Below are 25,320 nucleotides of genomic sequence, written 5' to 3'. Positions count from 1 at the left end.
AACAAGAAGTCCAATTCCATTCTAAATTAGAATGTATTCTGTTTTTTAGTTGTTTTAGTATACATTTATGAGTCCAGTTTCCTATCCTATGCTATCCTGAGATCTTTCATTCATTCAAAGAGCTTAACTGTTTTTGTAAAAAAAAAAAAAAAAGTATTTTATTTAATTACATAAATTGTATCATTTGAAAGTTATAATCCATACTTGAAAAAAAAAATAGATTATCCCCTTGAATATTTAAAATATACAGTAATTAAATGTACAGTATGTAAAAGTTTCTACCGTAACTTACATTTTTATTCAAAGTTGCTTCTCCAAATTTTTTTGGATTAAATGCAGTATGACAGGCATTTAAACAGGACACTGAACAACAAAACAGGACGGAAATCCTATTTAAATATAGTAATTTTACACAAATGATACAAATTCTTAATCTTTCCCTTTAAAGGTGCTGTATGTAGGATTGACACCGAGTGGTTGAACTAGGTATTGCAGTCCAAATTCAAAATAATGGAGAGAGTTTTTTTCACCCGGCCCCTCCTCCTCAGACTTGACGCACACGCAGGTTGCCAGATTGACGACACCAACAGGAACGAGCGCACTTGACGATGAATGAAATGAAATACGCGGTGTTTTCCGCCAACTGGCAACCCGGGGTCCTGAAATACAATTGGGTAAACTGGCAGTGGGCGGGTTTCACAAACCAAAACAGAGACCGACATTCCGGCCCGGAACGCAAATTTTCAAAGGAGAATAACTGACTGTAGCATTGTTTTTCAGATAAACAAGTATGTTAACTTAGCATGCTTCTTAAATATCTGCAAACATATTATGGTATTTTTATGCTTTAGTAGAGTCAAAAACTTACATACAGCACCTTTAAAACTCCCAGTAAGAAAAACATTTGCCTTTCCTTTTGCTCAAAAGATACTGACCTTGGTACAAATAGAGCAAGTGCAATTCACAGACAAATCACAGAGCAATTTACTCATATGATCATTGGTGAAAGCAGAATGAATTTGATTTGACAATATTCAAGATTGAGAATGCTGCATTTTGAACCAAACAGATTTTGCTTGCATAGTTTTTTTGTGCATAAACCTGTAAGCTCTGAACAAATGAGACACAATGAAGCAGGGATAAATGAAGGACAACACTTCAAGCAGGCAGAATAAAAGCATATTTTTGTGCACTCTTTAAAGATTCGGTTTTCATCATGTTTCTGAAGTTAGTAAAGTCTGAGTTGTCATCTGCTGTGGCTCATTTTTTTTATGCATAAAACCCCTTAATTTGCCTACATTTAAGTAATTTTGCACAAATACATCTGATTGGATAAGACATGATCAAATATATGAGCAATATCACTCGAGTACGAGAGCGATACAGGCTCTATATCAGCATGGCTGTGATTAGGCCAGAGAGGCAATCACAGCCGCTGATATAGAGCCGTATCGCTCGAGTACGAGAGTGATATTGCGTTTATACAACAGTTCGACGGAACATGTGTGTAATTAAACAAGAAACAACGGAGTGCCTAATAAAACCCTCTTTTGTGCAGAACTACTTCCTTCCGCCACGGATTTAAAGCTCAAGTTGACAGTTAAACATACGTCACTTTTAGAATTCATATCAAGAGTATGTGCTGCTTCAGTTAGGTTATTAGTGAGAAATAATGAGGTTATAAGAGAGAAACAATGCGGCAAGACGTGCATCCAAATGAGAGAGAGAGAGACCGCGAAGCTAAACGTTTCTTCTTATATTAACTAACGTACTCTACGATTAGCTCAGTGAATAATTAAAAAAAAACATAGACCCGGCTAGAACAAGCGGAGTGATACAAACTTGTGAAAGGGCGTTCCTGTAGCGATACCAGTACAATATCTCACGGTTCTCAAACAATCAGATTTGAGAACCAGAACGAACTGTTGTATAAATAACCTTAAATTTGCTCAAATTGGCTGATTGAGTCTGATTAGGCTATGATGCATCATTTATCAATATGTTTGTCAGACTATAACACATCTCACACTCTCACCATAGAGATACTGCAAATCTTAAGTGCCATCTACAAAAACAGGTTTTATGTCTTAGTAAAATATCACAGCAGCATGCTGTGAGAATAGCTGTTCCTGTGTCCATCTGTGCGGGGAATATAAATCTTCTTTAGTAAATGGCCTTCGCTTCTATTTCCTCCCCAACACTCTCTCCTTTCATACGTGCGACTTGCACACATACAGTGACAGCTCCCATGTGTCTCAATTTCCCTTTTACATCTATACTAATGTTTTCAGCCATGCACCCCCTGTCTACACAGGAATGGCTAATGTTTGCATGGTTTTTCTCTCTGCGGTCAGTCCCTGATGCTGGTCGAACTGCCCGAGCTGGAGTAGAGGTATCTGAGACCCATTATTCCACACGAATGAGCTTCACGACTTCCAACCTACAATCTCCATATTTTCTGCTCTAGAACAGATGACAGATGAACTGCTGTACGTAGCAACTCGAGATGTGAGAGAAAGGGCTTCTTGTCATGTACACAAATACAGTATTTGTGTAAATGTATGTGTGTGAGGCAGGTCTCAACAATAAGTTTTTTTTTTTTTCTGGCCTGGACCCAGATTTTTAGCTGCCCACTACAAAAAATTGTTTTTTTATTTTTAGCATGGGTGGCCAGGAAAATACATATACTTTAATTTTGTTTCATTGACCACATGATAGAGAAAGGTCTTGTATTGCCTGAAGTGATTATTAAAGAGCTGACTGTACACTATGCCTTATTACACGGGTATGTACTCATTTGCTTCCAAAATAAATAAATAAATATTTTCAGTAAAAATCAATATTTATTTATTCACTATAAATAATGGATTGTTTTATTATTAGTTCATTATTTTATGCTGTTACAAGCTGGGAATACAAACCAGCTGATTTTTCATTATGGTTTATTAAATTAAAAATAAATTCTTGATTGATCTGAGTAGAAAATATTATTATGTAAAATAACTGATTATTATTGTTATTAGTTTATTACTTTATACTGCTAAAGGCTGAAGTCTGAAGGGAATATAATCCAGCTGACTGTACACTGTCTTTTTACAAGGCCACTAACTATTGTTTAAATGAAAGTATTTTTATTTAAAATATTATTGTGAAATAACTGATTATTATTATTATTATTAGTTCATTATTTTATACTGCTAATGTTGCCTAAAGGGAATAAAGTCAAGCTTACTGTACATTATCTTATTACACAGCAGCTTTATAAATAAATAAATAAATATTATTTTGATTTGTAAATATTTCTATTTACAATAACTGAGTTATTTGTATTTAAAATAAATGAATAACTGATTTAAAAAAAAATATTATTAGTTTATTATTTTCTACAGCCAAGAAAAATAGTCCATTACAATGCAGAAAACAATCAGTTATATAAATAATACATAATACCACAATAAAAAAATAGTTTGAAATATAAAGAAAATTTAATAATGATTTATAATTTTATTTCTTTATTTATTGTAAGTAGCCATGTAATAAGCGGAATAATGCACTGGCTCAAAAGTCTCTCACACCGGCCCCAGGCCAACGAGCCATACTTCCTGTTGAAGACTCACTTGACTTCCCCTCAAACAATCTTTATTCTCTGCTTTGAGACACTGGGAGGCAGAGGGAAAAGCTAAAGAACAAAACAAAACAAGGGAGAGAGAGTAGGTGACGAGAGGGAGAGGGAGTAAAAGCAAAAAGGAGACAAGCTGTCCTTTCATCTACCTGCATTAAAAAAAAAACACACACACACTAAAGATTCTGTCCTTCAGAGGTCTTTATGGTAATAACTGAAATATGACAGCAAAGCTATAAATGCCCGCTTTAACCACAGTAATCACAATAAATATTCACATTGACCGATCTGTAAAAACACTCCACTGAGAGGTTTATGGTAATTTATCTTATAGGATCGTAACACCGTTTCAGTCTGGAAGACAGTCCAGATCTATTATATGGTAAACACAAAGCAAAACGGCATATTATAGTATGTTAAAAAACGGTAACCCACCTTCAAGGCTTCAAAACTAACAGAGACAATCACTACTGCTGTGCAGAGGACAGCATGTAAACAACAATTTTGAGAGTTATATAATGTCGTATTATTTCCTGTCAGGAAGGCAATGACATTATCCACAATAGCTCCCAAATCGTTCACTTGAAGGACTGGATAAAGGAAAAGAAAGTAATATTATTTTCACTTGAAAAAGTGAGTGGCATTAGCTTTCAAATGGTCAAAATGTCAAGCTTTGCCCATATAAGTTCTCAGTTACACAAGAAGAACAGTGTGACTGAAGTCCTTTAAAGATTCACACGAACAGAAGGAAGTCTGTCAGCGTCCCTTAATTTTCTGCTTCCCCTATCTGCAGATTTAATCCTCCCTCAAAGAAGAAATACAAATACAACGAACAATGTCAAGGGGAAAAGTTAGCAGTAAAGGCTAACAGTGTAGCATTAGCATACATTTCAATACAGTGAGATGTAACTAATTTAAAGTAGCAAAGCTAACAACTTTACTACATTTTTTTTTGTAGCGTTTCTAAAATAGTGTAGCTTTTCCAGTAACAAGTCTGATTCATTCTAGTGAATCGGTTTATTTAAATGAACAGAAACAAAACAAACGACTGATGGATTTAAGCTTCAGGTCTTTTTTAAAAGCAGAATATTTAGTTACATGGTATTTTGTTGTATATATATATATATATATATATATATATATACACACACAATATATATATTATAATTATTTTCAAAATAATAATTTTTTGATATATGTATCCTATATATTTAAATTTGATATAGATTTAAATTATTTAAATATTATTTATACACACACACACACATATATATATATAATACAAGTATATTAAAAACAGTTTTGGGTCAGTAAGATTTCAGTTAGATTTTTTTAAAGGGTTGCAGTTGTTACTTTAATTTGTGTATCTTTGCAATCTACAGTTTCAAAGTAGCTTCACAAATATTCTGTTTTCAGTATGACAAGCAGTTAAAAAGCACACTAAACAACAAAACAGCGACAAAATATCAAGCAAACTCATTATCTGCCATGTGACTTTAAAAACTCAAAATGCAGTTGCTTAATTTTAATGATCTGGAGGTGCATCAGCACCAGCTGTTTTTAAAGGCTCAAAGTGAATTTGAACAGTACATGCAGCATTACATGACTGAGCTGTATACATTTTTATAGGTCTCTTCAGGTGTTAGCGAGACTCCCTTTAAGTGCTCTACGGAGTTCTTGTCAAAAATCAAAATGCCATCATGATTACCCTCTCGAAATGCAGCTCCTTCCCTGGCCTGATGACTAACTTTAATATTTGGCCTTGATATCTACCCCTACAGCAATATCAAGGGAGCAGAATAGTTATGGGTCGTAAAGTCATCCCATTCTGCCGCTATTACCAAGAATGAGAGTCTGAGGTTCTAAATCACCCAGGGCCACAGCGGGCGCCCATTAAACAGCCTTTAATGAATTACCCATAACCTCTGGGAAGACACTGCCTTCAATGACATCTCTCACGCAAAGTGTGCTTTTCAATGGACACAAAAATCGCATCCAGTAAAGCAGCAGGAGCCTTGACCATCTGAGCAGAAGGGTCTCTTCAGCATCACTTTGCGCTGGATGTGTCGTAATCTGGGGTTAGCAGGGCTTCTGTTGCAAGTGCCATCATCTGTAGAGGTGCAGCTGAAGAGGAGGGAAGCAATATACTGGCTTGCGCTAGAAAAGCTGAATCGAAAGGTTTGAATGAGCACCGCTATGAGGTTCTAACCCCAAAGTCCACTAGAGAACAACACTTTAAAGCTAAAAGCTCTGAATGAATGACTCAGCCGCGGCAGAATCGCTTCCGTTGCATAAGGAAAAACGCTTTGGTTCTCTTAAGAAACATTTACTTAAATTAAATCTCTATTTTCCTTTAAAATCTTGCTTTCAAAACCTGTGGATCTTGCAAGTTAAGAATTTCATTAAACTGTTTAGTTTTTAGCAACTAGTTCAACAACCTTTTCAAATTAATTAATTAATGAATACAGGACCATTTACATCAAGAAAGATAACTACAACTACTCACACCAATAAACCATAACATTCCGTTTATTACAGACTCACACTGAAGTTTTGTCATCTGCAGCTTTAAATGCTCGAGCTCTTTAAAGCAGGATGGATTCTGATTGGCTGTGAATGTTCAGCTGGAAAAAATTATTCTGAAAGGGAATCCAATGATATTGTGTTCCTTATAGTTATGCTGTGGACTTCCCTATTCTCATAGAATTACACAGATTTTTAAAAAACTTTATAGATATAGTTATTGTTATACTTATTGTTCTTGGTGTGAACAGGCCTTTAGTTGTAGAACATTTAGTTACCACTTAAACAGATGAATTGTTGAAAAACTCAGATTTGAACTTTCTAGAAGATGTATTTTCAGTTATATGTGTCCTATAAAAATCATTTTATGTCTTGGGTTTGGATGGGATTTTTTAATCCCCAAAATTGCACAAATTCAACAAAACTTTCAATAGCTTTACATGATGAGGTGAGAAAAACCTCGTAGAAACACAAGCGCAAACAAGCAATGTCAAAGAGCGTTAGCATTAGCAGCAAAGGCTAACATTAGCTTGATTAGCATACAGTAGCAGTACGGTGTTGGGGACTAATTAAAACTAGTGACTACATTTTTTTCAGTACACTTTTTTCCAACAACAAGCTACTTTTCCCATCAAGTAGTGGTATAGCAACCAAAAGCTTCATTAGAACACTAAAGGTCAACATTAATCACTAAACACAACAACTTAGAACAGACTTCATTAAAAGCACTAAACAGAACTAAAGCAGTTATGAATTCTAATTAGTTATTATTTACACGTCCCCATAAGCTAAAACACAAATTAAATTTTTCAAATCACAAGGATTTCCCTAGCCACAAAGCTCATAGATGATGCAACAAAATTAAATTTAGTACTTAGTCTTAATAGACAGCAAACTCAAAGTTCACAAAGTCTTTACAGAAAATCCACTAAATGGAGAATCTTATGCAGTTCTTTTGCAAGAACAAAAACGCAATTAGTGTAAAATAATTGTCACAACTGTCCACAATTAGAGCAAAATAGCAAAAACATACTGAGGTAAATATTACTATTCAATATTTACACCTCATACATGCATTACATATTAAAGAAGAAAATATTACTAATCAAAGTATTAAGCCATGACTTGCTGTGATGGTATGGTCAACTGCTAAATTCATTAATTTGTCTTTTTCAGGACTGAGCATTGAGGTCAACAGCCTTTTAATTCTACATTCAAAACCAAATGTAACACTGCATGCTCTCAGTTTTCAGTTTGAGTAGGAGCAGGTCAACCCTTTCAGAGAAAACAGCAGTCATGCCCTTAGTGTAGCTAAACATTTCGTGGCTTGTTATCTCAAATAACTGTAATACAAGAACACAAGCCATGAGTTGTGGTGCTTCTCCTTGGCAGCTCATCATGATTACCTCACCCTGGCCTTTTTTCCGTTATGCATTCATTAATATGTTCCCAAAGGTTTTATAAACACATACTCTGGAACTCTTCTCAACATACACATATCTGCCATGTCTTGTATGTGTGTATGAGTGCTTTTTATGAGAGTTATAAGTGTCATCTAGATGCTGGTGGTGAGTTGCTTAAGGTTAGGTGTCTTGGCAGGTCTTTTTCCCAGGAGGAAGCACTGGATGGAGTAACTCCAGTCTAAACATGTGGAATTCTCTTACGCTGAACTTAACTGTACGTCAGCCTCAGGCTATTGTGAGAAGTTAAACTCACACTTCTCCACTTGTTATCTGGAAACATTCACTAAAGTGTAAGTAAATACTTCTGTGGTTATGAAGAATCCACGAAATACTGGGAATAATTAAGACTGACTGAGAGACGAAAGGTGAGAGAAGAGTCAAATTTTTATAGTAAGTATTTAGGAAGTAGGAATGCAAATAGATATATATTTTATTTATTTATATATATATTAAAAAAAAATGTCTTAATAAATTTTTTTATTTAGCAAGGACATATTAAATTTATCACAAGTGACAGTCAAATCTTTTACATTGTTACAAAAGATTTCTATTTCAAATGTGGTTCTTTTAAACTTTCTATTCATCTAATAATCCTGAAAAAATTTATCATGGTTTCCACAAAAATATTAAGCAAGCAGTACAACTGTTTTCTAACACTGATTATAATAAGAAATTATTATAATGATAAATGTTTCTTGTCATCACAGGAATAAATCACATTTTAAAACATATTAAAAAAGGAAAACAGTTTCAATATATAATAGACATATGTTTGCATCATCATCATCATTGCAATACTTCTTACAAACAATAAACAGTATTAACTGGTTATTAATGTTAATGATAAAGTTGTTAAATAAAGCTCATTCCTGTATCTTATAAATGCATTATCCAGAGTTAGCGACTAATACTGGATTTTCAAAAACTAATAATCTGCTAAAATGAAAAGAAACAGTCTGTTGTGATGCATTTCTATTATATTTACTATTACATATCAAAAATAGGACCTACCCACAAACTGGTCTCCACTGTACTAGAAATTTCTAAAAGCCCAAAGGCAGAATTATTCGAACTCATACAGGAAATTACAAAAGTGATTACTGGTATTTTATCTCTCAGAATATGTTTCTCTTGTTATCACACTCAAAACTCAAGGGAGTATGGGCAAGAGCTGAGTGTAATGAGACAAAACAAGACTAATAAACACAGCATCAAGAGATGCGACAAATATGCATGTTATATAATTTTTGTGTTCATTACTTGTTATTTTTCATAATGCATATGGGGCTGTCATGCAGCTTCTAGAAATTTCATTTTGAAAATGCCCTGTAAGTGTGAGCAAAAGAGCAGGAGAAGGTCATAGAATGGAATGAGACTCTGTTTGAAACTCTAGCAGAGGTGAGAAAATAATGACAGAATTTTTATTTTTGAGTGAACTATCCCTTTAAATCTCTGTCTAAAGTTATCGTATGACTTCAGAATATTTCAAATATAGTATGCCAGTCATATGAATAGCTTTTATTGTGTTTACCACAATCATTGTACCTGAATAGAATAGTGCGAGCAGTACATTCTTAAGTCCGCCAGCTTGCTTAGAACCAAATTAGCACTAGTCTCGCGTAGCCAGACCTTCAGACTGACGGCTGAAGTTCTGGAATCCATGGCAGCTTTCATTGGCCAAGGCCCGCCCATGAGGCCGTTTGACCGACATGTCAAACAACCAATCACAGTTCGTTTCATCCATCGTCACGTTTCGGGGCGTGGAAATGTCGCCACAATAACAGACCGGTGTGTAAAACTCTCGGACGTATTTTAAAGATTCTATGCCGCGAACTTTAAATTTTTCACATACTTTTGAAAATCCAGCGTTTAGTTGAACCTGATAAGCGCTCGTCGTCACAGTTGTAAACACGACGGCTTTCTTCTTTCGTGAGGGGGTTTGGCGTCACGGCATCTTTGTTTCCCAGTTGTAAACACGACAGCTTTCTTCTTTCGTGAGGGGGTTTGGCGTCACGGCATCTTTGTTTCCAGGCGGAACGTTAAAGAACGCGACACACACGTCTCCTGGAAATCCTGTATAATTCAACCAATCCGATGACGACTTCGAAACTCCTGAAGTGTTTCCACTTTTGTGTGCCATATGCATCAGACGTTTAGCCAACGGTCCGTGGGAGTGACGTTTGAGGCTGAGACTAAATTAGCACTGACCATCTTAAACCAGTCTGGAGCAGCTGGTTGTTTTAGAATTGTTTATAAATGTAATATTTATGTAATATTATCTGACAAACATGCTGAGAGAGACTCAAAAATCACATATACGCTCCTCCACTGCAGAACTCAACTGTCAGAAAAGCTTAATTTTAAAACTTTCTCACCCGCAGAGGCATTGGCAACCTACTATTTGTAATGCTGTTCTCAGTTCTCGTCACAAACAACAATCTAGTTCAGTATTGTGATACTTTCAATTACCACGTTTCTAAACCGGTATATTGTTGTCTACTTACACACACACTTACTTAAAAGTATGATGAACGATGAAGCTTGCAAAATTAAAGATATTCTTGCAAATTGGCTGGATGTTTTTTTTTTACCTATTTGTAGAATTATTTTATTTTCTTTTTTTTACTAATTTAAAAATAAAACAATAACCATTTCGTTGATTGATATATTTATGTTTGTGATGTTCATTTATTAAATAATATAGATAATTTAATTGTTGACACTATTGATATTAATAATATTTATGATTTACATTTTTAACAGATAATTATGTATTTTATGTATAGTTTAAAAATAAAATAAACGTATTACCCGTTACCTCATTACTTGTTACCCATATAACCAGTAATAAATAGAACATATAATCAAACCTAAATGCAAATGTAAGCATCTAACCATTATAATCGAAAAATGTGTCTGTGACAACATTTCTGCAAAACTATATTAAAGGTGCCATAGAATGCATTGATACAATATTTTAAATTGATATCTACATAGAAGGTATGTGGCTTAGGTAAGGGCAACAAATCTCCAGAAACGGTTTTACATGTCCATTTACAACCCTAGGATTTGTCCCTAGAATGAAATGGTCTGTTTTTACCTTATTTGGAAAGGTCATGAATAATAATGTTGAGCTCTGCTCTGGGGGATTTGTCGTGTCATGCCGCGCCGCATCCAGTGTAGACCATGGTGTAGACCAGTGGTTCTCAAACCTCTCCATGAAGTACCCCCAGCACTGCACATTTTGTATGTCTCCCTATATCTGACACACCCACTTCAGGTCTTGCAGTCTCCACTAATGAGCTGATGAGTTGAATCAGGTGTGACAGATGAGGGAGACATACAAACTGTGCAGGGCTGGGTGTACTCCAGGACAGGTTTGAGAACCACTGGTGTAGACAGCATCACTGATTATAATGAGTTCTATAGTATTTTGTCACGCCGTGCCACTTGCGTCCGGTGTAGACACGGTGTAAATTTGGTTTTGCTTTGTTTCACAGAACTAATCATTGCCTGGGTTGCGTACATATGTGTGGGGCGGAGCTATCAAAATAGGGGCGAGACCCTTTTGGGGTAGGGGCGTGTTTGTTTTGGTGATTTCAAATGTCAACATTGGCTACCAGAAATCGCTTACCCCACCTTTAAGTTGCTTGTTTTTTCCAGAGTGAGTGGTGCTAAAAGCACATTTCATTTTATCTGAAACAAATGAATATGAATCTGGCAAAGTTTTATTACATTAGTTGCTGTATTTATTAGGCCAGTTCGAAAAAATTACATGTCCAGTGAGTGTCGCTAAAAGGTTAATAACTATATTGCATTTGAAAATACTGTTCCACCTACACAAAACCCTACCATAAGCCTAATCGATAGTGTTAAAAAAGCAAACATAAAGATAATAGATAAAAATGCATTCGCTGAAGCAACTGTGCCAGTTTAGTTTGCTTCCACTAAAATGTATTTAAAAGTATTTGAGCTGTTTTATTATATCTTCTGTTTCACAGGACTCATACCTGAGTGCTCCTCATCACAAGTGCAACACTGAACCAGATGAGCCACTGAGCAAGTTTACTATGTCAGAAAAGCAATGCATATGGAGCTGGTTATATGATGCAAATATCAAAATGTATTATTTACAAATGTACTACAGTACAAATGTTTTGTGTTCATAAAGTATTTTGCAATGAAATGTACAAAAATAAGTCTTGATTAACCGATACGCTGCCCCTGTAATCATAATGTGTTTTGCAAAAATGCAGATATAGACATATTTTTTAAAGTAAGACTATGTTGGTTATAGCCATTTATAGTATGGCTATAAAGGCTTTTTACACATAAATATGTTTCATTCACAGTATGCCAACTTCTTCAAAACCCCTACACCACTCAGTTTATTAAAGCTGTTTGTTTTAAAGTCAAGGTCAAAGGTCATAGTCCAGAGTCATCACAATTGGATGTAAAATCCTCCTTTCACTGAAACAGCAGGCCGCTGACACAATAAAGCTAAACTTTTCAGTCATGTATCTGTCACTTCAGTCCCACCGCAACAACAACCCCGTGCCTTCTGCAGGATTTAACAGGAGGAGGGGCGCTTGCTTTTTCACAACGAGCCCCAGCCTCCGCAGAAAACTTGCTGGAGATTATTCTCGTTGACAGCTCGCATTAGCAGATCAAAGGCAAACAGTTGGGCTACATTACTATTCCTTCTAATGTCTTCAGTCAGAGCAGTCGTTTGGCACACCTTTAACATTTAATGCATGTAGGAGGCGGCCCACTTTCACCCACTCGGAGCTACAACCCTTCATAACCACTCAAGACAAGCTTTTAGATGACCAAGGTTTGAATCGGTTTCAAAGAAAAAGGCAAAGTTGATCCTTAAAGGTGAAGTGTGTAGGTTCTTCAAACCATTTGTTTGTCTGAACAATGAAGACAATGCTTGAAACCTTTTTGAAAATAATACTTTCTGCAAGATTTTGGTGATGTTGGTCATGCAGCAATTACACACTTTACATTTAATATCAGAAAAGCATAAAAATCCTCCATGTTCCTTTAACTAATTTAAAAAGGAAGCAAAAACTGTCTAGCATTGAAGTGAAGATGGATTGCACAGTGCAATATCTAGTACACAGCGCACAGACCTCAAAACTGTTTTTCTTGTTTGTTTCTTTTCATTTGTTTAATCTGAGAGCCATCCTCTCAACGGGCCATTCCTGGAGGAAATAGTGTTTTTATTTTATGAAACAAAATGAACAATTCAAAAGCAAATGCTATTGAGAAGCTAAAATACAATGATGTCAAGCAAAAACTGTCTAGCATTGAAGTGAAGATGGATTGCACAGTGCAATATCTAGTACACAGCGCACAGACCTCAAAACTGTTTTTCTTGTTTGTTTCTTTTCATTTGTTTAATCTGAGAGCCATCCTCTCAACGGGCCATTCCTGGAGGAACGGGCCATTCCTGGAGGAAATAGGCCTAAATCTAGGCCTGACAAACTGCATCAACTGTAACATCAGTGGGAGTTTGCTGGAGATTTGAGCTGTCAGGGGTGATGCATGTCTCCTATCTAGGACAGGCCATGTAAATAAAGCACAGAGGATGGTGCAGACTGGGAGACATTCCTCTGGGATGTCCGTTTGTGTGTGTGTGTGTGTGTTTGGTGTTTGAGTGGGTGGACAGACTTGTGGCCTACAGGCACGCGACTCACCCAAGTTGCATTTAAGCCCAGAAGTGGTGGTTAGACAAGGGCTGCCCACAGGAACCAGACTACACCATTTCCCTTCCAAGCCAGTGTTGACGTTCAGATGGTGCTGTCTGCCCTGTAAGTGTGAGCAAAAGAGCAGGAGAAGGTCATAGAATGGAATGAGACTCTCGAACGAAAATCTAGCAGACGTGAGAAAATAATGACAGAACTACCCCTTTAAATCTCTGTCTAAAGTTATCGTATGACTTCAGAATATTTGAAATATAGAATGCCAGTCATATGAATACCTTATATTGTGTTTACCACAATCATTGTACCTGAATAGAATAGTGCGAGCAGTACATTCTTAAGTCCGCCAGCTTGCTTAGAACCAAATTAGCACTAACCATCTTAAACCAGTCTGGAGCAGCTGGTTGTTTTAGAATTGTTTATAAATGTAATATTTATGTAATATTATCTGACAAACATGCTGAGAGAGACTCAAAAATCACATATACGCTCCTCCACTGCAGAACTCAACTGTCAGAAAAGCTTAATTTTAAAACTTTCTCACCCGCAGAGGCATTGGCAACCTACTATTTGTAATGCTGTTCTCAGTTCTCGTCACAAACAGCAATCTAGTTCAATACTGTAATACTTTCAATTATCACGTTTCTAAAGCAGTATATTGTTGTCTACTTACACACACACTTACTTAAAAGTATGATGAACGACGAATCTGGCAAAATTAAAGATATTCTTGCAAATTGGTGGGATGTTCCAAGAACTATTATTTAGGTAATAATTACCACCTATTACACTGAGAAAGATCTGAATCTAAACGTGCGTTGTGCATACTTCAAAGTTTGACTATTCAAAACTAATTCTGATCTGTCTCTGAAAAGCCAGGAATAGCAGTAAATAAGTGCTGCACAGACAGAAAACTGAATTCATGTTTTATAAGTCTGCTTTATGAGGGGCTGAATCAGTCAAGGATATCTTTATATAGACTGAGATGCATTCATTTAAATTTCTGGCCCATTACAAGAGCCGATAGATTAAGATTCTCACAATCATCTCAATGTCCTATTCCCATTGAGCCTCAGAGGTTGTTTAAATATTCTCATACAGAATGCAAAGTAATGCAGTCAGAGTAATTCTGTAAGGTTTTCTTGTTAGTTGGACAAGATTACAACATCTTACTATTCTCTGTACATGTCTGCAAAGTTCAAAACAAGGGCTTTTCATGTACTATACGGTGTTATTGTGCAAATATGAGCTGGTCTGATCAGTGATCTCTAAAACATCATAACATACACATATGCATCGCTTTGTATAGTAGTGTTGAATGAAAATGTTGACAAAGCAATATCTTTCGCATGTTTGCATCAAGAGCTGTGACCTTTCAAAAGTGCACAAACAGGAAACAACGCAGAAGAGGCAGTAAAGTGTCTCTGCAGTTGTTAATTGCTTAATATCACCATTGATCATTAAGTGCCGCAATCAGGACGTCAAAAGCACACAAGTGCAAACACTGATTAGTACATGCTAATGAGAGAGAGAGAAGTGTTTACTTCTTGGAGGAGGACAGCCAGAGAGCGGTCTTGTATAACCACCACAGGCAGATCGGTCATCTTCTGGGCATGAAACAAGGTCTCCACCGTGGCCATGATCTGGTCAAAGCGGCCTCCAAGACCACCCAGGGTTACGATGGTGTCTATCTGCAAAAAGATGGTAGATGAGTAAACAAAGAAATCAATTAACCACCGAATAAACAAATGATCAGATGAATGAGTGATTGTGGGTGATGTTGCACAAACAAATGAATGTACAACAACTATCCAAACGAATAAATGAACAGATGAATGAGCGAACAAATGAATGATTGTGTGAGCAAAGCAGCAGAGAAACTGCAGGATAGATGTTCTTAAAATGCTATTGCACAAACAAATGAACAAACAAGTGAGCAAACAAACAAATTAACGAACAAACATTTTTTTTTGTGTAACTCCAGGATAAGTGCTCTATATTTTTCATAAAATGCTACTGCACTAAAAAATGAACAAATTAATCAACAAACAAACAAACAAATTTATTAGTACAAACAAATCAGCAATTGTGGGAGAAAAGCAGCGGATTATGATTTTTTTATGCAACTCAAGGATAAATGTTCTTAATAAGTTTTGTTGCACAAAAAAATGAATGAATGGACAAAGAAATGAATGAATGAACAGATTAATGAGCAAACAAACAAAAGAATGAGTGATTGTGGGAGCAAAAAATGTAGATTGAGATGACTTTATGCAACTCTAGGGTAAATGTTCTAAAATTGACAAACAATTGAACAAACAAACAAACAAACAAATGAATGAATGAACAAACAGTCAAACAAATCAGCAATTGTGGGTGCAAAGTAGTGGATCAAGTTTATTTATGCAACTCTAGAATACACTTTTTAAAAGTGCTGTTGCTTCAACAAACGAATACACAAATAAACAAATAAATGAATGAACGAACAGACAAACAAATGAACAACTGTGGGACGTAGGTTCTGCAAGCTGATGATAAATGTTCTGAAAGTGCTTTTGCAAATTTGCAGCATAGCTTTTTCCTTCCCACTGCAGCCAAAAATGATGTCCGTCTTCACTAAACAACAGAGTAATACATTATGGAAAGTATTCCGAGGGAACAGTGCGGACCGGAAAACGTTGACTTGGCAGAATGTCTTTGATATTTGCTCCCGGGACCATTTGTCTGAATACTGCAATGTACCCATCACCCTGTGAGATCCAACAACTCTACGTGACAAAAAACTCTTTAAAATGCACAGAGGGTAATCAATACTTCACTGCCAGCCCCCACTGGCTCATTTAAATAGCGGGACTTATGAGACATCTGACACATAAATTGTTCATGTTACAGTGCCTCTGTAATTATGTGGACTGATTGCAAAACGTTTCTTAAAAGTGAACCAGAAATGATGATATGTTCGCAACTTGTACTTGGAGTCTGAGGTCAAAGGAACTCTTCACTTTACCTGCAAAGTCTAATACATCAGTTCAAACATTTTCAGAAAAAACTTGCAGGCTGAAACCAATAAATAAATATTTTAATACTTGTATTCATGTTTTAGACATCCAAAGACTGACAGAGAGTCAAATTACCTCACTCGTTACCTCAGTGACCTTCAGCACAAAGCTTATTCACTTTTAGAAGTGTTACTTGTCTTTTGTGAGTGCTTGAAGACACAAAAGGTAGCGCTGAGAGACAGAGGTGAATATAAACACAATAGGAAGAAGCAAGAAGGCCGTAGTATGCGTATAGAATGAGCTTGAGGCTCGTATATTGGTAAAACTCTGGAGTGTCTGTGACGGTGATGGGCATCTCTGTGAGGACCAACAGACAGTCTGACAAGCCTGGAGCTCAGGCTGGGGTTTAGAAAAGGAGCAGACAGGCACACACATACAATATCCATACAAAACCTCTCTGACAGCTCCTGTAGGATGTGAATTCACACTGAAGCTGAGGTGTGAGCTCACCTTTTATGTTTGACAGGTATACAAAAAAAAAAAACTAGTGAAAATGAAACCGCTATCCTTCCGACTTTTTTGTTTTTACTATTAACTTGAGTTCCACTTTTTTTACTATTGTAATGTACTCATCTCAGTACTTAGGTTTTGTGTTTTAGTACACATATTGTATACATATTCCTGCATTCCAGTGTGACAGAGTTTGAAATGGAGTCACAAAGGCCCTGTTTAAACCTGCTAGTAACATGCATTTCAAATAAGTTTTCAGTGACCACTTGAGATTGGACTATTATTTTGACTACATACATCATTTACTACTTTGGTCTCTTACTGCATGTTGATAAAGCACAAAAAGTAAAATAAATTAGCAAACAAAATTACTTTTGAAAAGCACATTGAAAATTTTCTCTGCACAACCCTTGTGAAATAGAAGTGCGCTTAAATGTACTGAATATGCACATGTAGAGTACTTCAGATCTTGAAAGTATATATATTTTTAAAATCTGTCCTTGCAGATAATATAAAATTAATGAAATAAAAAGGTCCCTTAACCATTTCCTGGCTGTTTCTTAACAAACTTATAAAAAGTGCATTTTGTCAAATTAAAACTTTCAAAGCACATTATAAATAATTGTTTTAATAATCTTTTGAGAGTAGAAGTTCACTGATGTGTTGACTAACATACTAAAGCACATGTAAAGTGCTTAATTATACTTTTAACTGTAGTGTGTAGATCGATATTACAAGTTAATATATTTGAAATGTACTAAATGGAAATTCATATGAAATTACAAATAAAGATGAACTTAAGTCATACTTAAGGTGGGTCAAAAAAATCACTGTAAAGTTCAACTAACTGCATTTAATATAAATTTAAACTATAATACATTTTCATTCAACTACAATTAAAATGCAATTAACTAAGTGTCTGAGACTATTACATTCAGTTCACTCTTAAGCAAATTCTATTAAAGTATTTTTTTCGTAATAAGTATTCTTTTTAAAAGTATGGTAAAGGGTACTACTTTTTTACTTGGGTAACTAAATTGGATATATATTTTTTATTTTAGACATTATTTTCTTTTACAGCTATTGTTTTAGCACAATGGTTGACTGCCAAGTGAGTTGCAATAGGATTTTTATGCTACAAATGCAAAGTAGTCACATATGTTCCTGACTGCCACCGAATGTGGTTTTAATAATCCAGTCACAAAACACTGACCACCTGTGGTCTGATCACCTGAGATGGATATTAATACCGGGTGCAAATGAGGTCAAAAAGTTAGGGAATGGGTCTGAAGCATAAAAAAGAAACAGACAGATTTACAGAGATGCAGCTGAGGAGAGATGGAGTCCAACCTGCAATTTCTGTGCTTTGATCTCCTCCACCATAATGGCCAAGCACTTAGTGAAGTCTGTCAGATCCTGGTCCGGCGTTTCCATTATCTTGCAGTTCTGGAGAAAAATAAGTCAAATTTTAAGACAATGTCGGCAGTTGATGAATACATTGATTTTTAATTCAATATCAACATTTTGGGTTCAAGTTTTTATGAATGTACACCATTGTTCAAAAGTTTGGGGTCAGTAAGATTTTTTTTTTAAGGAATTGATACTTTTATTCAGCAAGGACCAATTAAATTGATCAAAGGAGACTGTAAAGACATTTATAATCATGTTACAAAAGATTTATGTGAAATAAATGCTGTTTTTATTAACTTTTTTATTCATCAAAAAATCATGGTTTCCACAAAAATATTAAGAATTGTGTATACAGGGTAAATTCAGGCTCAGCTGAACATTTTTCCCAGTCATCTCAACGGTGAAAAGTGTCCCAAATTTACCCGAATTCATCCTTATTAAAATACAAATATTAATAACTATTACCATTGATTCACGAATTCGCCTGCCCATTCAGCCCTGCCAGGTAATGGTAAAACGAACTTGGCTTGCTGTCCGTGAAGGAGGCTCGAAACCCGAGGCTCGGCTTGAGCTCCGAGTAAGAAACCCCCCCTATGATGATACGGTGTGGATGAAAGAGAAGGGATTTAAAGGAGGAGAAGGGGTGGTGGAGGGATGCCGGAAGAATATTCGCTTTGACGGAACAATGACTGCTGCTTATATACGGTCGAAACGATGATTGGCAGGACTGGTTGATTAGGCTCCTCCCGAACCTGCGTTGCGAACTTCATTAATAAAAAGAAATACTGGCTGCTAAAAGCTTTGCCATCAAAGGAATAAATTATAAATATATTTTACAAATAGGAATATATTTCAAAATATATTAAAACAGTTTTTCAATTGTAATAATATTTCAGAATATTGTTTTAACTGCATTTTTAATTACATAAATGCAGCGTTGGTGAGCATTAAATCATTAAAAAAATAAATAAAATAAAAATCTCATCTCATCTCATTGATGAAAACCACAAGTATTCAAATATTTCAGAATTTGATGCAATTGACAAATCAGATCAAGTATTTGGATAAAAATGGGGTTAAAAGGGAAAACAAGAGCCTCTTTAACTGTAAAAAAGTTTTAAAAAGAAACTTTAAAGACTGCCTTCTCCAAACAAGCACCTCTTGTTGCTTTTTGTATGATCACACTTTGTGTTTTGTAAATGGGATCTCTTGTTGTGTGAATCCTTTGAGTGTCAGGAAGGTCAGAGGTGAACGTCGCTAGTTTCCAGTCTCAGTTCCCTCCAACGGCTGCATACACGGCCGTCGCAGGTGACTTCTCATTCGCAGCAGGTATCACAAAATCCCGCACCCAAACGTCAGCCGAGAAGCTTGTTTCTGTTGCGGCTTGATCTTTCCTTTATCCTCCACAGAGCATCACTCTGGTTTTTCTTCCTTTTCAAACCCATTTAAATTCAGGCGTCATGGTCTGTCAAACTTTGGTTCCCCCGAAAGCTGCATACACCAGCTTAGGAATGACATAAAAATGCATGTATGCAAGATTATAACAATGCAAATAACCTCTGGTACTCATTACTTAGCAGATGGTTTTCATTCAAACTGACGTACAGTACACTAATTTCAGAGACGGTCCCACAGGAGAAGAGTGCAGTTATGTGCTTTGCTCAAGGGCACAGTGGAGGCTTCTCTGTAACACTTCACTTCACAGGTTCACCAGCTTTGTTAAGAGCTTTAGCCACTAGACTGATACCACACCACACTGCACCTTTCCAGAATGACAGAAAGTCAGTGGTGTGAATCTGTGAAATCTACATGACTTGAGGAAGTGAGTGGCTGGGGAGCATGGCTGGCAAGGACAAAATATGAATCTCAATCAGAAAGTGTGTCAGCCCAATCAGCTCAATCAGAAAGTGTGTCAGCCCATACATAATCTTGCACAGAGACCTTGCATTAATATTTAACATAAATTTATATCAGGACCCAAGACCAAACTTGTTTGTCATACCAAAGTCCAAAAAGTGCGTAAAATCATGTTGAAATTCATTAATATTACAATCAACTTCATAGGCCAAATAGTATGCAAAGATATTAACACAAAATAGGTTAAATAAGAAAACTGATAATTCTGGAATCTAAATAATTCATCAGCTCAATCAGAAAGTGTGTCAGCCCATACATAATCTTGCACAGAGACCTTGCATTAATATTTAACATAAATTTATATCAGGACCCAAGACCAAACTTGTTTGTCATACCAAAGTCCAAAAAGTGCGTAAAATCATGTTGAAATTCATTAATATTACAATCAACTTCATAGGCCAAATAGTATGCAAAGATATTAACACAAAATAGGTTAAATAAGAAAACTGATAATTCTGGAATCTAAATAATTTTAATTTAATTTTGATAGTTTCATGCTCTACGCAAGTGGCTTTTACACTTTTTTAATGTCAAGGACCCCTAAATATGATGTTAAAATATAACCCTCAAATATGGTGCTATGATCCTAAATTATAAAAGCAGATATACATTTTAATGTACAAAGCCCCAGTTATACTGAATGAAGTGTGTGAAATTAAAAGACAATATGCTTCCAAAATTAAACAATCACATTTTTTATACTCATTATACTGAAGCTGAAGCAAATTAGAACAGTTTATGGAAATATTTGGAGAAACTAAATCACAACTAATCTCATGATTTCCAACCAGTCTAGATAGCAATAAATGCAATAATGCTATTTAACAATGGTCAGTCATATGGTTAGGGTTACATGCTAGATTTTTATTATTGCTTTGAGCATTTTAGCAAGCATAATGTATTAGAATGTACCTGCAAAGCATTTTTGGGATGGGAATAAACCCCAAAACAATTGAATACTGTAGTAATACAGATACTGTAGTAAAACGGAATGAAGAATGTTCATACATATGGACATAAAAGAACGTAAAAGAGACACCACAAGAGAGTCACAGAGAGAGTAAGCTTACCTTTTCTGTGTAAAATGCCTTGATCTCTGGCAGGATTGAATCAAAGTCTCCATTTATGTAGTCTGGGAGAAAACTTCATGGGAAGAGAGAGAAAAACTAATGAGAGAGGGAACGGGAGGAGATGATGATGGGTAAATGAGCACAATTTGTGCAGCCATCAGATCCTTTATTCATGTGAAATGAAGGTGCGTTTCTGACACGAGCCTTGGAAAGCTTCAGTGACAGGACCCCACCAGAGCCATTCAACGCCTGCCAGTCACAGCACTATCTGTCCCCAGTCATGACAAAAGCGGCACAGACATCCACTTGACACAGTGAGGGGTTGAGAGAATTGATGCACACTGTGCCGTCGCTGTACACCTCACACCAAACTTCTGCAACATAGATTTACGATATATATGGAGGCAATAACAAGATTTTCTTCGCTCAGATGGGCAGAGTATTCATTTTGATAAAGGCAGATCATGTCGCGGCTTCTTTCGTTTTATTCCCTGAGAGCAGAAAGGCAGCGTGGGTATCGGTAGGCATTAAAGCATAAAGACTTGATGTTACGATTTCACGCTCTGCTAGGTGGTGCATGTAGCCGCTGAATGAGCAGAGATGTGCCGCTGAGCTGGTTTAAGAGTAACACTGCAGTGGATTACAGGAGCACTATCTTCATCTCACGGCTGAATCTGAGGCCCAATGAGGAAGAGCACACCGGCGTGCAAATATACAGTAGCTATGTTAAAAACAGGTTGTGTGGGGAATAAAAGCCAATTCAATGACACTAAACTTACACTAAGTTTGCTAAGAAAATCATCAATATTACTACCATTCAAATTTCACAAACTTCATTGTTCTTTTAGTACATTTAAATCGCAACTATTTTGGAAAAAAGAAATACAACTCCGCTGCCAAATGATGAAATCATTTCAATAATGAATTTCAAACAATTCTTTAAAACAATTCTTTAAAAGACTTTTAAAATGACAGTCTTTTTAGATTCAACATAAATGGAATCCAATTCTTGGACTAAATTATATTTTAAACAAGAATACCAAGTAAGCATTTTTGCACTGCTTGAAATCTATTTGATTCACTACAAAGAACTGACTCACAAGAGTCATTTGTTCTGGAATCAGACTACACTGGTCACCCTGTATTTTTTTGATTCACCAAAAAGAGTTGACTCACAAGAGTCATTCATCTGGGAGTTAGACTACACTGGTTGCACAGTATCTGTTTGATTCACCAAAAAGAACACACTCATAAGAGTAATTTGTTCAGGAATCAGACTAGATTGGTTGCCTTGGAATTTATTATTTTTTTTGATTCACTAAAAAGAACTGACTCACAAGAGTCATTTGTTCAGGAATCAGAGTACATTGGTCTCATTGTATGTTTTGTATTCATTTTAAAAGAATGCACTGTTGTGCTGTCACTAAGTAGTAAGTAGCTCATGAAACTCTGTCAGTGTATTTTAGTAATATATTCCGTATCGGTTGGATAAACGAACATGCGAAAACCATTAACAGAACTGTGAAATGTAAATCCACAAGTGATCAAGCATATTATATCATGTTAAGGTTAAACATGGTTATATAATTTGTGCCCCTATTAATTGTATTACGCACCCCTATTAAAAAACATTTGATCATCTAGAATGCTTCTGGCTTTGATCCAGAGTTCAATGTGTGGGGAAAAGCAATTCAAAGCAACAAACGGTTTAAAAGTTTCCCATTGTGTCCTCTCCAACAGACTCCCAGTTAAACAGGAAACCATAAATAACCCTCAGCAGTGACAGTTCTGCAGCCACATTAAGGTAAAGCTAAATGAAACCTTTCCTTTTGACATTTTATCAGCAAAACAGCTCCTTCCCACCTCAGAGCTCAAATTGGAGGCAAAATACACCTCTTTTACATTCAAATTAAAGTGTCACTTAAAGTTAATCGTAATGCAGGGACTATACCTTTTTGAAAAAGAACTCGATTTGGACCGGCACAGAGAAAATTAGAATTAAGAATTGAAGTAATCCCAGAAGGTCAAGACCAAAGCCAATGGGAGAGCCTGAGACCAGACACCCTGTCGCATCAGATGCTTCATTCATTTTGTCACAGCCCAAATAGACAAGACAGACAGACGAGATCAGAGTTATCGCTCCGGCTTTCTTGTTTTTTCCTTGTTACACACTCTAAAATAACATCAATGAGAATGTGGGGAGGTGAAAATGGGGCTCCCAAGTTAAATTCAAGAACAAAACTACATTTAAATCCTTAAACTTGTATTTTGATGCAGCCTCTCTTTGCTAATAAATTATGTGTTCATCAACAGGGGAGCTTCATATTGGCTTCATTTTGCGCAGCACAAATTTCACTCTATTTTTTACTTCAATAAGCCCACTTAGGACTTAAAGGGATAGTTCACCCAAAAATGAAAATTTGATGTTTATCTGCTTACCCCCAGGGCATCCAAGATGTAGGTGACTTTGTTTCTTCAGTAGAACACAAACTAAGATTTTTAACTCAAACCATTGCAGTCTATCAGTCTTATAATGGCAGTCAATGGGCTCCATGGCTTTGAGAGTAAAAAAAGACATACACAGACAAAAGATATCAAAATCGTCTTCCATTGTGATGACCTGTACTTCTAAATATCTTTAGATCATCGCAGTGCCAGTGGACACGTCCACAATCTTTCTGCACTGTGTAAATAATGAGTGACGTATACGCGCGATAGATCGCTTCCACACATGCGTCTACTATCATAGATATGTATAGATGTCCTATTCGACCGCTCCAGATAAGTTGACGCGTCCGCCATTTTGGAACGTATCGCGGCCCATAGAAACAGTCACTAATGAGGCATCTACTTATATATATCTATGTCTACTATGCCAGAGCACGTACACGCGCCACGCGCCGGATGTTCTGAACGCGCTCAGACATTGCGGTGGATCAGAGGTAAAAAAAATGATATAAATACTGTTCAGTTTCTTGCACAGACCGATCGTTTTGTGTCTTAAGACCTCAATGTATCGTCATGAGCCGCAGGGTTTAATTTGGTTTTGTCTGTGCATGTTTTTTTTTACTCTCGAAGCCATGGAGCCCATTGACTGCCCATTATAAGACTGATAGACTGCAACAGTTTGAGTTAAAAAAAATCTTCGTTTGTGTTCTACTGAAGAAACAAAGTCACCTACATCTTGGATGCTCTGGGGGTAAGCAGATAAACATCAAAATTTCATTTTTGGGTGAACTATCCCTTTAAATAACAGATCGCCTGCTTTATGCCTGGCAGTTTCACACACCCCTCAGAATATCAAGAGACCTCTTCAGCTGGTGCTTCATTACAGACAGTCTGGTGAAATCATAAAGCCGCCCCTCCTGAGTGGATCATCTGAACAGACGACCAGCTTTTGATTATGCCTCAGAGTTTATTTTTGACTTCTTCATAATCAGCAAAGGTCACACAAGTACTTCAGAATAACTACACCCGCACAACGCGTACCAAGATGGAGTACTGTACATTACTGAGCAACCATAGATGACGTACCCTGTGTCCGAATATGCATATTTAACTTCCCTGCTACATATGCATAGTCACGGTAATGATGTCACAAGTCCATGATTATACAACCTTAAAGGGGTCATATGATGCAATTTCAATTTTTCCTTTCTCTTTGGAGTGTTACAAGCTCTTGGTGCATAAAGAAGATCTGTAAAGTTGCAAAGACTAAAGTCTCAAATTCAAAGAGATATTCTTCATAAAAGTTAAGAGTCAGCCACACCTACCTAAAACGGCTCGTTCTAACACGCCCCCACATACCTACGTCACTATCTGGGAAGATTTGCATAACGCCGCCCAAATGTTCACACAAAGAAAGAAAGCGTAACTTTTATTCTCACTGTAGTATGGTTGCCGCCGCCGCCATGTCGTGAAGGCGCTGTGTGCTTCGTTGTGAAAGCGAAACTACTTTGTTTGGCCTTCCAAAAGAGGACGATATCGCTTCGTCATGCCTGGAGCTGATCCGTGCTGGTAACTGAGGAAATACATCAACATCGCGCTGTGCATCGCCGGATCGGCTTTCACCGTGGACGAAGAGGAGTCCAGCCCGGG

The 25,320-nt window shown here is 36.5% G+C and overlaps 1 protein-coding gene across 1 annotated transcript in view; it reads right to left on the bottom strand.

The window, feature by feature from the left end:
* LOC107758288 (thiamin pyrophosphokinase 1-like) overlaps nucleotides 1-25,320 on the bottom strand; it is a 62,298-nt gene that overhangs the window by 14,768 nt on the left and 22,210 nt on the right. Inside the window, exons 5-8 of the mRNA XM_016575994.1 lie at nucleotides 21,223-21,295; nucleotides 18,176-18,271; nucleotides 14,861-15,007; nucleotides 13,311-13,422 (exon numbers count right to left, since the gene is read on the bottom strand). Of these exons, the coding sequence (XP_016431480.1) occupies nucleotides 13,311-13,422; nucleotides 14,861-15,007; nucleotides 18,176-18,271; nucleotides 21,223-21,295 (428 nt within the window). The remainder of the gene's footprint in view (nucleotides 1-13,310; nucleotides 13,423-14,860; nucleotides 15,008-18,175; nucleotides 18,272-21,222; nucleotides 21,296-25,320) is intronic.

Source organism: Sinocyclocheilus rhinocerous, unplaced genomic scaffold, assembly GCF_001515625.1.
Source record: "Sinocyclocheilus rhinocerous isolate Xijiao unplaced genomic scaffold, SAMN03320098_v1.1 scaffold142, whole genome shotgun sequence".
Taxonomy (NCBI): Eukaryota; Metazoa; Chordata; class Actinopteri; order Cypriniformes; family Cyprinidae; genus Sinocyclocheilus; species Sinocyclocheilus rhinocerous.
Note: the sequence above shows the minus strand (reverse complement) of the source record. Positions and strands in the feature narration are given on the sequence as shown.